This window comes from Cylas formicarius, unplaced genomic scaffold (assembly GCF_029955315.1).
Source record: "Cylas formicarius isolate icCylForm1 unplaced genomic scaffold, icCylForm1.1 PGA_scaffold_3__17_contigs__length_32017465, whole genome shotgun sequence".
Lineage (NCBI taxonomy): Eukaryota > Metazoa > Arthropoda > Insecta > Coleoptera > Brentidae > Cylas > Cylas formicarius.
The window spans coordinates 13,082,544-13,100,970 of NW_026844326.1; the positions used below are offsets into that span (position 1 = coordinate 13,082,544).

At 34.4% G+C, this 18,427-nt stretch overlaps 2 protein-coding genes across 5 annotated transcripts; one reads left to right on the forward strand and one right to left on the reverse strand.

Annotated features, from left to right (window-relative positions):
• Positions 1-2: 2 nt before the first annotated feature.
• Positions 3-6,117, reverse strand: LOC132699238 (clusterin-associated protein 1 homolog). Of its 3 annotated transcripts, none has more exons than XM_060665853.1 (7): positions 6,038-6,117; positions 4,177-4,373; positions 3,927-4,109; positions 3,777-3,872; positions 2,612-2,829; positions 2,225-2,505; positions 3-1,038 (listed from the first exon to the last, which is right to left on the reverse strand). In XM_060665853.1, the coding sequence occupies exons 2-7, from the start codon at positions 4,360-4,362 to the stop codon at positions 788-790; spliced, it is 1,215 nt and encodes a 404-aa protein (XP_060521836.1). In that variant the 5' UTR covers positions 4,363-4,373; positions 6,038-6,117; the 3' UTR covers positions 3-787. The 3 variants fall into 3 exon arrangements, with proteins under 3 accessions (XP_060521836.1, XP_060521835.1, XP_060521834.1); XM_060665852.1 differs by lacking the exon at positions 6,038-6,117 and adding an exon at positions 5,094-5,428 and having other exon boundaries at positions 2,234-2,505; XM_060665851.1 differs by lacking the exon at positions 6,038-6,117 and adding an exon at positions 5,094-5,428.
• A 140-nt stretch (positions 6,118-6,257) lies between these two features.
• On the forward strand, positions 6,258-16,653 carry LOC132699848 (sodium-independent sulfate anion transporter-like). 2 transcript variants are annotated; one of them, XM_060666779.1, is made up of 12 exons: positions 6,258-6,312; positions 7,099-7,298; positions 8,413-8,672; positions 9,580-9,852; positions 9,907-10,098; positions 12,801-13,021; positions 13,080-13,257; positions 13,310-13,474; positions 14,684-14,986; positions 15,038-15,183; positions 15,236-15,409; positions 15,468-16,653. In XM_060666779.1, exons 3-12 carry the CDS (start codon positions 8,498-8,500, stop codon positions 15,693-15,695), a joined length of 2,055 nt encoding a protein of 684 aa, XP_060522762.1. In that variant the 5' UTR covers positions 6,258-6,312; positions 7,099-7,298; positions 8,413-8,497; the 3' UTR covers positions 15,696-16,653. The 2 variants fall into 2 exon arrangements, with proteins under 2 accessions (XP_060522762.1, XP_060522763.1); XM_060666780.1 differs by having other exon boundaries at positions 12,930-13,021.
• Positions 16,654-18,427: the final 1,774 nt, after the last annotated feature.

Below are 18,427 nucleotides of genomic sequence, written 5' to 3' on the forward strand. Positions count from 1 at the left end.
AACGTAATTAAATGTTAAAGGATATTTTGGAAACAACGTTAGGTCAAAGCGTCCATTTGCTTTAATATGAAAGAACCGACGGCACGAAAGCGAAGCATTACATATCGAAAAACATCGACTAGACCAAACGAGACTGACTGAAATCTACACCTTACCCAACAAAAGACTGACAACGACGACATCTAAGCTCCAACCCCTTAAAAAAAGGTAGATTCGACCCGCAGAAAAAGGCCAACTCACAACTTAAACGTCCAGACTAACGACTGACAGACAAATGATACAAAATTAAAACCAGGCTTTCCCTTTAACAACGTTAGTATTTAGTGACATAAAGAAAAGCATTGTTGCGTCGCAACTATGACTATGCCTTATCAGTGACAACATACGATTGAGACCGTGTTCTCAGGACTCTCCTCACGCCAGTAATATATCTTCTTCTTCATCCGCAAAATCTGACTTGACATTTTCACCCGACAAAATCACTAATATATTTCTGATAACTAGACTGAGAATAAAGACCAATGACTGACCGAGGATTTATTGCAGATTATTTACTACCAAGACCTGACTGACTTGCTATGACGTCACCATGACTACCCTAGTACGTTCGCAAATCCCATTTGCGTTTCATGTATTATAATATTAGTAACCGGCTATTAGGCTGCCAACATAGGTGATATGTGATATGCTTTACGTTTTATATTTATTTATATATTCTATGCGTATATTTATTTATTAACGAATAAAATTTTTAATCCATTATACTTTGGGTGATTTTCCTTTTCGTCTAAAAATCATCGTCGCTGTTTTGTTCCTGCATCCTGCTACTGGTCTTCCTGACTGTCGGCGCCCTTCGATCGATTCCGGACAACTCCAGAGCTAACGATTCCTCGTCTGAGTGCATAAGTTCGGGCTCCTCCTTGTCTACGAATAAATCGTCAGTCTCGGTGTCGGAACTCAAGTCCAACGACGATTGACTCCCTGAGATGGGCGGTCGCATGCTTCCGAAAGATTGCTGAGTCCGTTGCGATTTTCGACCTAATACCGATCAAAAAATTATTATAAATAGCAACCAAATTATTAATACTATTAAGTTATTTAAGCGGAAAAAAGAAATTCAAGTCGATATAAACAATAGTATTTTTATAAAACAATATGTTGAACAGTGCAAAAAGTCAATCAGGCGAAGATTGATTGACGATTAATGATGATGCGGTGAATTTTATAGTGAAATCTTTGAATCTGCTTTAATTTGCGCAGATATGAAGATTAATTTTATCCGAAATTGCAAGGACAAAATGTTAAAATCGTAAGTTCAAATGAGTATATAATAAATATTAACTCAGCTCGTCAATAAAAATCAACAACCAAGAGTGAAACATTCGTGAATGTCATTTATAATTAATTAATAGGATAGGGCCAACATGCGAGTGCAAAAAACAAATCTTACACATTTTTACAGGCCCGTTTTTATAATTTCCTAGATGGGAATTTAAGGCAGAGTTTTATAATGTTAACATCATAAAGTGGTTTCAAAAAACATCTCAAAAAAATTTGTTCTATAGGCAGCAATAAATAACTTAAAAAATATAAATGCACAAAGAATAAAAAGTAAACGAAATATTGGACAAAAAATAGAGAATGTCAAAACTAAGACGTCTAAGATTTATATATTTTGCTTTTGATGTCAAATTTAAAGTTTTTTTTTACTATCTGGGCTAGGCTTTGTATTTTATATAATTTATTTTTGTTTTTAATTATTTGCGCTTACACAGCAAGCGATAATTCATTTCAACAAAACATAAATCTGCTTTATAATTTTTCGAAGAAACTTCCACGGGCTACTGTAGTACCATTTACAAATCTTTCGCCAATTATTCTGTTGGCTTCTTCAGAGCTTAACTGAAATTATTTTCAGTAAGTCAGTTTCAGTTAAACTCTGAAAATGCTAACAAAATGATTGTTGAAACTGCTGGCAGTCAGTCAGTTTCAGTTAAGCTCTGAAGAAGCCAACAGGATGATTGGCGAAACGTCAGCAAGTTCAGTTAATCAACAACCGATGCAGGTGGAATTCAGAAGATTTGTAAATAGTATAAATCTGCGTCTGTATGCGCCGGCGATTGTCTTATATGCATTAACCCTTGATGTGCAATTTGATAGTTAAAAAATATTTTTTACCGGTGTAGTCGCGTCATTGTCAAAAATAACCAAATTTCCAATATACCTCCCGTACTTGGTCTAGGCCTGTCCTGTCTGTTAATTGCCCCGGGCCTTTGTTCTTGGTCGATTTCAAGGTCGACGAGCGAATCGATCCTGTCTGGATTCTCTAAAGGAACGGTCTGAATAGACGGCTTGATGGTCTGCAGCTGCTTTTCCAGCTGTATTCTTTCCGAGTCCGCGAACTGCTTTTCCAGCAAGTTGAGACAACGTCGACGAACGGAGTACTGTACGAAGAGATGTTCGAGCTCGTGTTCCAAAGTGGTGAATTCTTCCAAAAATGCAGGCCTAAATAAATAATAAAATTGTACTGTGAGCTCTATTTTCTATTTCAGGCTCAGCTATTGTATCTTACAAGATAGAACAACACTTACATTGAAAACGTACATCATACCTGACTTTCTTAAGCGTCTGCAGTCTCTTTTCGAATCTGTCCAATTCAATTTTTCTTCTCTCTATTTTTGAATCAATGCTCGCTTCCGTCGCCGTGTAATTTTCAATCAGCTGCTCCGTCTCGGATATTTCCGCGGATACTGATTCTATAGCTTTTTTTATACCTTCCTCCACCTCTGATATTTCGAATTGTCTGCCAATACTTTTCTGCCGTTCCGACTAGAATATACCGGAAAAGCAACATAATATAGCGATCTCAAAGTATATCGTGTTGCTTTCGACGGACCTTCCCCGATAAACCTTTAACGATTTGATGACCTATTGTTGAGTGACAAGGCAGGGGTGGACCAAAGACTTTTGGATTGTCGACCATCAGGTATAATATGTCGGCTGATATATTAGTAGCAGTGCGTTTGGAAGAGGATGTTTTGCAAGAATGACATTAGATGCAAAAAAGCTTGTGAAATTAAACTTTAATTAGTAGATGATTTATTAGGCAAGAAGCTATATAACAAACTTACCTGTTTTTAAAACCGTAAATATTGTTGTGAAATAGTAAAGAATTGAATAGGAAGGAAAAACAGTGATTTTCAATCTCATTTAATATTGAACAAAACTTAATGAGAAGGAAAATATTCCTATATTGTGTTCATCACAGCGAAATTTTTTCTACCTTAGATAAACTGAAAAAAGAAACTAGAAGAAGATAAAACCACTATAGAATGTCAGTCATCGAGTTAGACAAAGTAATGGAATCGCACGCACTTGGAAATTCCTACAAGAAATTAAAGGATATAGGTTATATAAAAACTCTAACCTTTATATAAAAAGTAGCTCATATTTAGAATAAAAATGTAATTATGTATTTAATGTAATTATGTATTAATATTTAATGTGATAAGTTTTTCTTAATATAATTATAATTTTATCCCTGAGGTTCTGTCCTTTAATACAAATACAATACAATAATAAATTAATCATTATTATGCCGAAAATGATAATCTATGCAAGCATCCCACTTATATATCTTGCCTGTACTTATCATAGGTGTTTAAAAAAGTTGAAAACAAACTTTAGTCCTGTCCGTCTCTAAATCAGGCAGTCCCTAATACTCTACACTCAAAGAAAATTATATATAACTAACTGCAGAACATTTCCTTACTTACTCTTAGGTTCACTTCTTTTCCAAGCAAATCAAACAATGTTGCCCCAGTCGTTGTAATCTCGCTAGCTAGTTGTCTGGAGAGTTTCAATTCGCTCACCTGCGGAAGAAAGTTGTTATGAAGTGGTGGCAAAAATTGAAATGTTCTTGTCACCTTGTCGGAAATGTCAAAATCTCGGAAACTGAAACTATCGTTATTTTCGTCATCATCTTCAGCGTCCAAATCGGTGCTCAGTGCATTGTACAGAAGAGTGGTTATTTTTAAAAGTTCTTTAACTGAATAACCATCAGCTTGGTATAATCTTTTCGTATTCAGCTTTACGCTGCCTTTCAGAGCCTAAGTAAACAATGACAATGTCAATACGTAGGTAACTAGAGGGGAGATTGGATAATGGGTGTCATACCATAAATTGAGCAACATTTCGAATAAATTTAACTCTATCGTCTTCGGTGGATATTTCTAGAGGTATGTGGGTATCGGGATCAAACAGTTTTGCAAGCCACACCAAAATGTCGGCAATGAGCGCAAAGTTGTTTTTTCTAAAGCTCTCCATCGATATCAAGTTCGGGTACTCCAAAGCTCGTAGCATTTCGAGCAAATCTGTTGTTAAAAGTAAAATAAATTTGCGTTTACACGAATTATATGTGGAAATTTGTTGCTTTACTACAAAAACTATTTTATGATATTAAGAGAGATAAACAGGAAAATGGCTATTGTTAAAAAACAGAGGACAATTTTGAAGGAGTTACCATGACAACCCGTAGGTTGTTTGCGAAATGCACGTTTATCATGCAGGTATAGTATTATTATGTGCTATAAATGAAATTCTGAACATAAATGAAGCAGACATATACTACATTTATATAGTACAATTATCAACAGGTTGGTATTTCAAAACTTAAATGGAAAAGGGAACTTACCCCTGCAGTATTCAGCAAATAGTAGTGAAAGCTTTAGATACTCATTTGAGAAAATTTATGAAATTATTTAAAACATATTTACGGAAATGTTTAAGAAACGTAAATAAAGAAAACAAAAAGACTACACCAATGATTTTAGATAAAACGCGAAAATATGGTGTTAGCAATGTAATGTAAAACATTTGATGTAATTGTCCCACTTTTTATCAGCACACGTATAATTTAATAATATTTAATAATATTTTCACCACAACCCTAGGTACTGACATTTTTTTCTTCTAGCATATATGTTTGTTTTGTTATTTGTTTCATATACTATCATGAACCCACATAATACTAGCGAATCTGACTATGGACATTGATTTACATTAAAAATACATACATTAAAAATATTACTTACTTCTCACTTCTCTGTACGACATTTGTGCTTATTTTATTACTGTCTAAAGCAACAATTATTGGACTGAAGGGAATAGTAACTAACATTGGTTTGTTTGAAAGCACTGTTGCTTGGCAACCTGAAGCAGTAGGTTTGTGTTTGGCCCTCGGTTATTTCTATATACCGGCGCAAGCGACTGAATGTGTCGGAGTTTCTCACAATCAAGTAGAGTCGAATATCTGCTCAGCGAACAACTGATTTCTTTGAAATTATACATTTCGATATCAGCGAAGGTGCTCTCCCTTTTTATTGTTTTTATTGTTTAGATTTACGCAAAAAGCGCGTTTGACCACACCCTTAAAGAAAACACTACGTATTGCATTTCTTAAATTTATCGAAAAATTCAACTATTTCAGGCGGTTTAGGAAACTATACGGGGCTATTCCAACATTAGGTTTTAGAAGGGGATTTAGCAAATACTGACACCGCTCGTGACTAAGGTGTCGTCTATTACACTTATTGCATAATATGCTATCTTATTTGGAAAAGCGTAGAAAATTTGGATGAACTTTGTTTAAAACTTTTCATAGAATACGAAATTAAAGAGAATGTGCGTGAGATATATATTTCTGCGATTACTCAATATAAATTTGTTTTTGGAAAGAACCGTTAACATTCCTCTAAGGGTTCAAATTGCTAATTTTTTTCTATTCTTTTGTGTTTCTGCGTTTCCTGCTAATAATATGATTTATGAGTTTCTATAAAACCATAGCTGAATTAAACCTTAAAGATTGCGAAAACTATGAACACAAAATAAAGTTAAATATTTTATTTTGGCCTCTTTAAAAAATTACTTTAACCACATGCTTTCGGTAGATATTGAAGACACTGTCGGTATTCTGACGTTTATCAGTTCTGATGGTTTTGTTGTATGTAATAGATTTATAAATTTGTTTAATAAATACCTTCTAGCGATGAAACAAACTCATGACCAAAGTGCCGTCTTTAAAGGTAATTGCACATCATACTAACACGTATGTCTTTCAGCACTTTAGGAAGCACGAATCTGAAAAATCATGTTTTCCCAATTAGCTGCACGTTTGTATTTTGCGTGCATCAAATAGAGAAAATTACCTAATTTGGGCGATTTGCAGAATTGAACAAGATAAATGCAATAACAAAATGCAGAAGTTGTAAGCGGTTCTTTTTTATTTTCCATTCCATTCAGCCAATCTGACGGGTAAGATAGTTTTATATTAGCAAAACCTTTTATTTGTATTCTATATTTGAAACTTTGAATCGATCACCATATTTCCATTACTTTGAATTTTCTTGTGTATATTTCGTGCTATTTCCGATTTGAATAATAAATAATTAGAAACAACAAATCGAGTAATAACCGCATCGAGGTATTCGTCAGTTAATAGGAAATGCAAGGACGATTCTAAAATATTCTCATTAGTTCTGCTTAACAGCTAATTTACTTTAAGAATTTGAACCGTGTTCCAAACTTTCCGTATATATGTACATTTTTACTCCTATATTTTAAAATTGTTATTACATTGCAAAGTCTTAAAAAAATTGTAATGAACATATACTAAATTACGTTCTTCTGATAAATACGTATCTGTAAATATTATTTAATTTTATTTTTTGTCATGACCTCTTTCGCAAAACTGGATTTGCTTTATGTTAAATACCATCAAGATTATCTAAAACCAAGAAAGAACTATTGAATTGCTAACACCGATTCCTTAATTCTGGTGAAGGTTTGTCTGTTTTTCAAGCAGCCTTTGCTCCATTATTGCATTCAACGTGCGCCATAGAATTTCCGAGACCTTAACTTTAAGCGTTAACATTAAATACTAAATATCAAACAATCGTAAGAATTTCACGCCGGTAAAAAATAACGGATAACACTAAAAAAAAGAGAAAAAGTATATCGAACTGCAAGGTGAACGAAGAAATGTTACGGAAAACGAAATTCACTTAATTTAACAGATCAATTATAAAAAGGTTTTTTTAGCAAATTCACCGTTAAGTTTTCCTAGATCGTTCAGTCGGTATCAGATCATCAAGTCGGCAGCATTTTCGTGCATCGATGATCACTATTTCATTGACGAACGATTTCCATTATTGTAATTTATTATACGTATTGTTCAAATCGTTGTCGACTTAAATCGATTCCGATTGGGAAAACTTCCTGAATTCGTTTGGACAAATGCAGTAAGTGAATCTTTTATATAGTTTAAATATACAGCGTGTAATATGACAAAGTCAAAATGTTTTTTTAAATAAATTTAGTTTTAGTTAGTTTACCCGCCAATTGCTTACTAAAACTAACCAAAACTAGCCATTTTAACTGACCGAATAACACCCATAAAGTAGATTTATGTCTAACAAGCGTAATAAATTACTTAACATTAAAATTAGTTACTAATCACTCTTTCTTCACAATTTCTTCTGCTGTCAAACCTATAACATCGAATACATTCAAAGTTTCACACGAACACCCTGATCAGTGTGTACCATTTTACTTAAAATTGCGGGGTATCTCGGTTATTAGTAACAAGAGAAATTTTTGCGAAACTGAGCTTTTTTTATGAAACGCAAGATGTCGCGATACAAAATTGTCCCAGTTGTTTTGAATCTGCAGGGCGATATTGCAAAAATTACATTTTATCTCTGCATTGGTATCTTAATTGTGTCACAGTTTACTGAATAGGTGAAAAGACACTTTTTAAATAGCGCTCAGTGACGATGTGTGTTTTTTTCTAAATATTACTGTTTCTGAAACATTAATCAACAATTTGGCTTTTAAAATGTCGTTATACAAGCTTCTGAAGGACATGTATAGTCGATACGACTTCCGATAACACAGTCGGTCATAAAACCGAGAGAGAAGGTGCCTTAGTGTTTTACCTGCTTCCACTCGTAGACTAATAATGGCAAAATCCATCATTTACCTGCCAGTTTTTGAATTTTTTGGTAGAATTTTTGAAAAATCTTAGTTGTTAAAAATTGTCAAAACTTACAAAAAAATCGTGCCGTATGCTACAGACAAAATAATTGCTGAAATCCCATCGCATAATTAATACCATCTGGTCTGGTTTCAGTGCAAAATACTTTTTAATAATAATATTGTAAATGAGGCAAAGCAAGAGTACTAGGAAAAACAGAATGCACTTGATATAACACCACTTATTATTAATCTAGACGCACTAGTAACTATCTACTGTGATAGCAGCACTTTAACAATTTTTGTAAACATCATTAACAAAGCCTTTAATGAGAATTTTTGTCTTAGCATCGAAAATAAACGGAACCTCTATTATTCTAGGAACCTGGAACCGAATAATTCCATCTTTGAGTAAATAAATAGTAGGACTCCTAATTTTAAAAATCTACAGAAGTCGTCGGCAACGATGACCAAATACAAAATAAATAACGCAAATTTGTCTGCCGACAACAATGTAACGCTGACCTCATTCATGAATGGAGAAAATGCCAATTCACACTATATAACAAATCCCTTCAATAAGGATCATCCGGACAAGCCCAACAATATGGAATTACCCGAAAAATTCCATTCTAAAAAATGTACGTAAAGAACATTTCAGAAAGTCTCCCTGATTATTTAAATGCAATAAAATTTAAATGGCTCTCGAGGCTCTTCAATACACTCAACGCACTAGCACTGCTTCGTCAATTTTATAGATAATATAGGGCTATTAAATTATTACTTATTACCTGTTGTAAGAAAAGTTGCCAACCTTCGATCATGTTGGAGGTTCGTTTGCTATTTCTACTTTCAATTCTCCCACAGTTCTGGTTCGGCCAGCTGTCTTCTCTTCAGAGAACTTCTTCACTTCTCACCTGATAGACCTAATCAGATGCTGACACCCAAGGTCTTAAGCAGAAACTTTCGAAGTCGTAGCACAATCTTTCTAATGCCGTTAAGCATTGTTCCTTGATTCGGGTACGGTTCTTAAAAAAGTCTGTCACGTATTTAAATGATGCAAACGTTTAGTTTTATGTTTTAAACTAGAAAATTTATTGTTGCTAAATTTTTGAAAGAGTCTTTGGCTTCCTTGATCTTGCACTGACTGCTATCACGCTGTCATCCGCATCCAGGATATTATTAACAAAGATTACGTTAACGTTATTATCAAAAGAAGTATTTGAGATTCATTTGCCAGTCAGTTAAGTTAAAAAAAGCCAGTCAGGTCAGTGCTATTCATCAGTTGACTGCATCCCTCCACATCACACTATTTTTTCTTCCATTTAAATAGTGTATGTTTCTGGGGAACTATTCAAATATGTGCCTCCATATTATATAAACTAAAAATATAAATACACTCATAAGGAAAAAGCAAAACAATACAAAGCAACGTTGGACCAATCACATAACAAATTTTATTGCATTCAACGAATCAAGGAATATTCCTGAAACGTACCATGTAGTCCTCTAAATTGAGCTGCCTTGCAAATATCACGCGTTTTGCAGGCGGATGGGTCATATTAAATTTACCGAAGCATAAATTGCGGAGGAATTCCGTACAAGAAAAATTCAGGGAAACGAAGCGTTTATTGGCAGAAAAGACAAAAAAGTTGTGTAGCGTAAAAACGCTTAAAAGGAGAGTCCCTATCACCGCGTATCTTCCCAAATACGACTTGGAAACTGCAGTCTCAGATTTCGTTGCCGGTTTGACTGTGGGTTTGACAATAATACCGCAAGCCATTGCTTATTCAAGCGTTGCCGGATTGCCAGCGCAAATAGGTAACAAAATTTGATCGATTTGGCAAAACAAATGACAACATTGAATTTTTTTAGGACTCTACTCCTCATTTGTAGCCCCATTTGTCTATGCCGTGTTCGGTAGCAGCAAGGATTCCCCTGTGGGACCGACAGCGATTGAAGGATTGCTGACTCGGGAAAATGTCCACGAGCTAGGCCCATCTGGTGCAGTACTACTGTGCTTCTTGAGTGGATGTGTGGAACTATTAATGGGTATTCTTAATTTGGGTAAGGTATAATAATTCATTCCTCGGTAACATTTATATCTATGTTTTTTGTCCAGTGCAGGCTCACTTCAAATCACTTCTCAGTGTTATTTAACGGGTCCCTATATTTACTACCCAGGAGAGTTGATGATACATTTGGATAAAAAAAAAACTCTTTCTGCAGTACATATTTGCACTAATTTCTGTATATTTTCAAACATCATATTATCCTACTATTCATAAAACTTCTGGATTCCTCCTACGTTCCTTTATGTTGAGTCGAACTTGCTAACGTTTCGGGAATAACCCTGTTGGCTTTTTCAGAGCTAACTGACACTGAATGAGGGGCATAAACATGACGGATTCCCATATTGGTGACCTAAGTCGTTATGATTGTATGGTTGCTTACAGATTTCTATAGATTCTCACTTTTTTTTTTGGTAGAAGAATAGATTGCATGTAAAAATGTTAGTTTTGTCGAATAAAATTTTATGTCCGGTTTCGTGATTGTGATCGGCGACTGCTGAGTTTATTTGTCTTATTCTTAAGGCTCTTTCATTCTTTGACATTTTTCGTCCGATCTCTCCAATGTATTCTTTGCCGCATATGCATGGAATTCTGTAGATTTCTGGGATCTCAAATGGAATTTTGTCTTTGACGGATCGAAGATGTTGAGAGATTTTTTTACAAGTGGTAAATCTGTTAAATAGATATTCTTATCAATACAAAATCATACCTAACATTACCTAACACATGGCTATCTGGCCTAGTCATCAGATATCAACTCTCTTGTTTACAGAGCCTTAAAACTATATCAGCCCAAGTCACTGAACCCAGAATTAAAACACCTTACGTTTGCTCTTCTCTTTAATAATTTTCACATTAAAGATATTAAGGGTTCCATCACGAAATACACTTCACCACAACCTTCCAATAGCAATGAAACTGAAAGCAATTCCACACTTGCCACTGTTGTCCTTCCTTACACTCAAAATATCACTGACCACATTTTAAAAGATCTTAATAAATATAAAGTCAAAACCAGATTTATCACCTGAAGAGACCAGACGAAAAATATCAACTAGGCTCAGGTCTTTACCTGCAGGTCTAGAGTAAAATGCGAGCCAGTTTCAGTTAAGTTCTGAAGAAGCCAACAGGATGATTGGCGAAACGTTGGTAAGTTTGACTAAACAACAACCGAGCCAGGAGAAATCCAGAAGTTTTGGAAATAGTATTACAGTAGCCCGTAACATAAATCTTTACTTTGTAAATGTGACGCTGATATATCAACTAGCCACGATATTAAAGCTTGACAGTGGTTATGATCTTTCTGTTCTACCGGTCCTACAATTTTTAATTAATTGTATTGTATTTTCCAACTTCGCTATTTCTTGGCCGATATTGGATTTGTAGTCACTGGTGCAAAATGTCATCTTTGGATACGCCAGTATTGTTGGATTTTGTTTAGCCGTTCTATATGGTGGGACCGTAAGGAAGCGAAAAATTTCCAAAAAAATTGAAAAAGATTGAAAGTCGTGTTCTGGATGCTGGGAGTATCACATTGCGTTGCCATAGAAATATATTTTATGAAATTTTGTTTTTAATTTAATATTACAACTAAATAATAACCAAATACCGCGTAAACTGCATAACTTGACAAAAGCTGGTCAAAACCAGTCAAGCAATGGGAAAGTTATCTAGGCTAGAAGAAGACCAAAGCTATTCTTATATAATATTATTTAATTTAGGCACTTTTTGCTGAGAACGCAAGATAATAATAACAATAATAAGGACTTTATTGCAATGTAAAACTACAACGCCGAAGTTGAAGCTTAGTTTCCCAACTTTATGGCAACTTTAAGTAGATAAGCAAATAGGCTTATAAGGCAACAGTTATTTGAATATAAAACTTAGCCACCAAAAGCTCCTTATTAAATTTAAAGCTAGTGAGACCTTTTTAACCACTTGGTCGGTACGTTATCATAACAGATTTCATATTGTGCCGTTGTTTGCAAGGGTAGTTATCTGTTGTGCATATCTTAAATCCATATGGCTTTATTATAAAGTTTTAGACTATGAAAAAGTCATCTTTCTCTAATAGGGAACCACACAATTTGTTTCATTTTCTCAGACACAATGGTTTTTGAAGAACCGTATTCGTTTCGCATCAAATTCTAAGAGTCATGGACTGCACACAACCTCACAAAACGTAAATTGTTACATAACTAAATAGAGTTGTCAATATGTCATGTAAATCTTAACTCATTCTCCATTACCAGAAACGAATTCCTAGCATTTTTGGTAATATCCAGTTTATCTATACCTATACTAACTGTAATTGTGTTGGTTCGAAAATTGTGTTCTTCGAAACTGATATTATATATAGCAAGCAATGTTCTTCGTAAAATGTAGAAAATTGAAAGAAACTGTTTTCTTTTTTACTGGATGCATCTGAGTATCAAAGTCTAAAGCAAACAAAGTCTATAGCATCACTTAACAAAAATATTAACAAATTGAAAAGGAATAATTAAAAAAATCTAACGTACAGACCAAAGACGGCGCTTTGCGACTGAATAGGTGAAGTAGGCGATGCCATAGATAGTCCAAGTACAACTTTTCGGGTGTCTCATTTTACAAAAAAAAAAACAATTCCTCCAAATGGCTATACAATCGAAATTAAATATAACAAAATATAACAAAAGCACTTTAACAAAATCCTTCTAGGATTCCTCATAGACTTCATTTCCGGTCCAGTAGCAATAGGTTTTACGTCGGCAGCAGCTATAATAATAGCCACTACGCAAGTGAAAGATTTGCTGGGCTTAGATTATCCAGGGGAGAATTTTCTTACAGTATGGGGTCAGATTTGTCAACACATAACAGATACCAGTATTCCCGACTGCACTATGGGATGTATTTGCATCGTTGCTCTTCTAATTTTAAAGGTTTGCAGTTGCGAAGCAAAAATCAGTTTCAAGTTGGAATATTCTATTTTGCTTTTAGAAAACTAAAGACATTGAGGTATATCCCAACGATCCCAAAAAAGTAACGGTTTTCCACAAGACCGTGAAAGGATTTCTTTGGCTGGTATCGACTTCGCGAAATCTTCTAGTGGTGGTTATTTCGGCCAGTATTTCGTACGCTTTTGAGGTATATGGGAAAAAGTCGTTTCAGCTCACTGGTAAAGACTGGCTCTGCCACCGGGTTAGTAAGACTTCATTCAATTTTTTTAGGATTTGTAAAGCCAGGTTTACCGGACGTTAGTTTGCCGCCATTTAGCACCACAGTCGGAAATGTGACGTACGACTTTGTAGATATGGCGTCGACTATTGGATCGGGCATTATAATCGTTCCTCTGTTATCTATTCTGCAGAATTATGCTATTGCTAAGGTTTACTGTAAGTGATTTGTTTTTTTTTTTCGATTTGCACCAAAATGGTTGTGGAAATTTGGGCCTGTCTCCTGATTCTTTACCTATAAATAAATTATTAAGGTTTTAATTATTTATTGGGGGAGAGTCCGTCAGAAGCAAATGCTTTGAGACACACTTTACTGCAGCTATTAAATATATTAAATGACCCAGGAAGCAACACTAAACGATGAATAGCGATATTGATTACAAAATTATTCAAGGATGAGTATAATATCAAACAAAACTAGCTGCACTTTGGTCATACAATTTTATGTTTTCCCTGGCATTAAGTGTATTAATCAGGAGAAAAACATTCCAATCCAACATTTTTTTTAAATACTAGATTAAGAAAAGTGCTATCACAATAACTAAACCTGACAATAATTTTTTTTACTGCCGTCTGTAAAATGGCTAATTACACACCGATCTTGCGTGCGGGAAGCGTCACTTTACCACGTCAGTTTCGTTTCCCACGGATCCGAGTCGACCGCACGGGATTGAATTTTGACTTTTGTCGCTCCGCTCGTATCAAATAAACTCGTGAGTCAAATGGCGTTTACCGCACTTGTTGGATAATATACTATTATACACGTTATGTAATATGGAAATCGAAACACAGTGGTGGTAAAAAGAAATAAACATACAAATACATACAGTTAGGTTGAACTGATTATTCTCTATTTTTTTTTCTCTACTTCTTAACTCTAAAAATCGAATTATACACTGTACTTTGCCCATAGATCAGAGAGCATTCGGATGTTTTCCGTAGAATTTAGATTATGAGTTCCACCCAGTGAATATATTCTGGCTGTTTTGCAAGGATGTATCCAAAAACTCATGATCATGTATGCAACACGTTAAAGACTCGCTCCCCTGGGGCCAATTAAAATTCATGACCAAAATATTGCTGCATAACATACTATTAAAATAACAGAGCTTTTATAATATTACTAAAGGGGAAACATAGTTCTTAGTTTTGTAAGATATCGTTTTAAAGCAAATGATGCTCCTGAAACCTTTTAACAACTTCTAATATAAAACAATTAGTTTGGTGATAGCTCAAGTTTACTTTTACCACATTCTACCAAATGGGACTCAAATCTAATCCAATTTGGATTACCTTGAGGTTAGAAAAACCTCAATTGTTCAATTTGTTTCAGTTTCAGTCACAAAGAGCGTAAATAATGTTTTTCAGGTGATGGAAAAGCAATAGACAGTACCCAGGAAATGCTGGCGCTAGGAATTTGCAATGTGGCTTCTTCCTTTGTGAGTTCCATGCCAGTATCAGGTGCTCTTTCCAGGGGAGCAGTAAACCACGCCAGTGGGGTTAAAACTACTTTCGGAGGAGTCTACACGGGAATCGTGGTTATTTTGTCTCTGCGATTTTTGACCCCTTGGTTTTATTACATTCCGAAAAGTGCCTTGGCGGCTGTCATTATAGTAGCAGTATCTTGTATGGTGGAATTGCATACGTTCAAACCTATATGGAAAACGAATAGTATGTAAAAGCTAGCTCGGCTCGTTGCTAGCTCAGAAAATTTTATTTCAGAAATTGACCTAATACCAGCGGCAGCGACATTTTTCGTTTGCTTACTAACCAGACTCGAAATAGGCATCAGCGTTGGGGTTGCAATTAATTTGTCGTTTTTATTATACGCCGTGGCCAGGCCGACAGTATACGTTGAGAAAATTGTGGTAAAAATGTTGAATAACAATGATACGTTATAAATTTCGAAACAATTTACAGAATGCCTTCGGCTGCGAGTACGTTTTGATAACTCCGGATAGGAGCTTGTATTTTCCTTCGGTGGAGAATGTGCGTTCGATCATTTCCAAAGCTGGAACTGAATCGGGATCCAACTCTACGCCTCTCGTGATCGATGCCAGACATATTCAAGGAGCTGACTTTACTGCTGCCAAAGTAATACCATTCACGCTCGCATTGCAACCGATCACCTACTGGTTCCATTTTTTTTAAGGGGATGAAGATGCTGATGAGAGACTTTAACAATAGAAATCAACCAATCATATTTGTTAATTTAAAGCGGGACGTCGTAAATACCTTTCAAGGTGTGGGCCCCAAAGCTTTTATTCACTGCCAAAACATCGACGAACTCAACGACCTGCTTAAAACGTATTCTATGAAACCAAGCAGTGCCCTAAATGGAGTCGAATCACAGAACCAACTAAACAGGAGTCGTTTGTAAAACAGACTTGAGGAGGTAACTAGTCTTGACACCGCTTGGTCCGTTGGAGTTAGCGGCGTGTATTTCGGGATCGTTTTGAGGGATTGGAATACTTTTTAAATTTTTTTTTGTTTGGTACTCTTTGAATGCAATCTTGTGTTACTTATGATTAGTTCCTGCATATTTATGCAGAATGGCCATTTTCTTATGGAATGATGTCTGTTAAAAATTTCAAAAAACCAAAGTTTCACATACCAAAGTTGTTTGGATTCATTTACACTTTTAAAATATTATATACGGAGTGTTTGTATTTTCGTTCACAAATAACAACTTTGATATTTTGAATAGAACAGCATATATATTAAATAATTTTTGAAACTTACAAGAAATGGCAGAAATGTGTATGTCATATAAAGCTATACATAAGTATACCAGCTGACATATTTTCAGTTTTATGTCAAAAAGTGACATTTGCCTCTACCGATTTACCGATTTTATATTTTCGGGGATCATTTGCTGACAGAAGGGATCTACTTTAGTCTGTATTTATATTTTAAAAATAAATAAATATAAGGTGATCAAAAAGTTACATTAAAAATTAAAATGAAAAAATCGTAAAAAGTAATTTGTATTACACTGTGACGACAAAACATGGTAAAAAACTATGGAACATTACAGAAACGTCACGATTTTGACTTCGAAACCAATATTTCACAGTTTTATGTTACCTATCATAAATGTGTTTACCTTGTCCATATATAAAAATAAGATTTCTTACAAAATGTAATGATCTAAATTTTTTTGTTAATTATTTATATTGTAATTCACTTGTAGGTTTTGTCCATTTGGATATTTTTTTGCAAAGGGCTAAATTTTTGTTATAACATTGGTTCCATTTTTACATGATTTATGATTTATACAAAATTGTCGAACTGCAAAAACAGTAGTTGGTATTTCTTTAGTGCTCGATTGTTTTTATCTGCCATGTTTCGCAGTTATCTTCTTGGCCAATTAATAACCGTTGAAATAGTAAATCTTAAACTGATGAATTAAGGATTTTTTCATTGAACCTAGTTTTGACTACATTTGCTTTAAAGTATCAATACATACCACTAAAGCTGATCCCCTTCTACAGGGACCCCAAAACAAAGGTTTTCAGTCGGAGAAATGCATAGATACATTTAGACTTAGGATATTATATATAAAATATATCGTGCAGGATAATTATAAAAAATATTTTAATAATATTTTTAAAAGTATAAGTGAGTCTAAACAACTATTGTCTTTATGTTTTATTGTTACTCTTCACAGATCCTGAGATAAGGTATCATCCCATAATAAATGGGCCACCTCGTATATCAGTATTAAGATATGTATAATTTCCCTGGTCTTTTGCCAAGCTAGCCTTGAAATGTCTTATGAAGTCTGTTTGGTTTTGCTTACTGAAAATATGCCCGTGAGAATTCCTCACGAATGAGAGTATGAGAGTGCTTAGTATTTAGAAACGTCAGTAAATTTTACGTAGTTTCTAGTCCTTCGATTCTTCCTCAGCTGTGATATTGACCGAGAACGTACTCAAATTTGATTAAAGTACATAAATGAATAACTTTAGATTTCATAAAAATGTATTACCATATTTATGTAATTTTCCGAAACGAGTAATAAAAGCAAGTCGTGTAACTCCATTATTTTCTTGGAAAAAGAGAGCAGTTTTGCAAAATCGCAAAATATTTTAACCCAACCAGTCAAATAACTGATATCGCCGCGCTAACAACACTTTCCAAACGGTTCATTTTTTATAGCTGAATGTATTCTGAAGTTTATCAACGTGATAACGTGAATCACGTGTTTTGCGAAAAATCCGCCTGGCGTACGTTTAAATTATTCACTTGGAAAATGTTTTAAGTAACGGGGATTACCGAGAGCGTATTGAAGCTCGACCTTGTTATCGAATCGTTAAGTGATCGCGAATTCAAATTTATGATTTTCAACAACAATTTTACAAAACTAAACTAACCAAACAAGCCATTACTTTTGTTTAAGATTCGAACTTCTTTACAGTGTTTTTTTAATGATATTTTTCACAGTTTAACAGCATTAAAAATGTATTTTAAAACTCAAATTCTGAGAAAGTTACTTAAAATATTAAAAAATGAAAAATCGAAAAAAGGCTAACCTATCTAGGGTTGTTTTCAGTGTCTTATGAAAGCTAAAAAACACTTTATAAATTCGCTCGCGTCAGAGTTTCTGGAAGCCGTGACGTTTTCAAGTGACAATTACATTACGCGAAACGAAATGTCAAAAAATGAGTTGATTAAAAAAAAAGTCATAAATGAAAGTTATCAAGACGCGGTTACCAAACACACAAGATGCCAAAATGCAGTGCTATCACTTTCCTTTAAAACTCAAATTCTGAAAAAGTTGCTTAAAATATTAAAAATTGTATATTCGGGTAACAACAAAACAAGTCCATTCTTAAAAAAAACATATTGCAGCCTTGATATAAAGAAAAAAGTCTAACCTATCCCGGGTTTGTTTTTTAGTGTCTTATGAAAGCCAAAAAACACTTTACAAATTCTCTTCCGTCAGAGTTTCTGGAAGCCGTGGCGTGTTCCAGCGACAATTAAATTACACGAAATGGCAAAAAATGAGTTGATTAAAAAAAAAGTAATAAATGAAAGTTATCAAAACGCGGTTACCTTTAAAAGGATGGTGTCAATAGGATGAAAACTATATCTAATAATATCTGAAAC

Coding starts and splice junctions, on each gene's coding strand:
- LOC132699238 (XM_060665851.1), bottom strand. CDS start 5,115: ATGTCGTACAGAGAAGTGAGAA. Junction 3,873..3,926: donor ATTTTGACATTTCCGACAAG/GTGACAAGAACA, acceptor TTTCTTCCGCAG/GTGAGCGAATTGAAACTCTC. Junction 1,039..2,224: donor GCCTAGACCAAGTACGGGAG/GTATATTGGAAA, acceptor GATCGGTATTAG/GTCGAAAATCGCAACGGACT.
- LOC132699848 (XM_060666779.1), top strand. CDS start 8,498: ATGACCAAATACAAAATAAATAACGCAAATTTGTCTGCCGACAACAAT. Junction 13,475..14,683: donor TGCTATTGCTAAGGTTTACT/GTAAGTGATTTG, acceptor AATGTTTTTCAG/GTGATGGAAAAGCAATAGAC. Junction 14,987..15,037: donor ACCTATATGGAAAACGAATA/GTATGTAAAAGC, acceptor ATTTTATTTCAG/AAATTGACCTAATACCAGCG.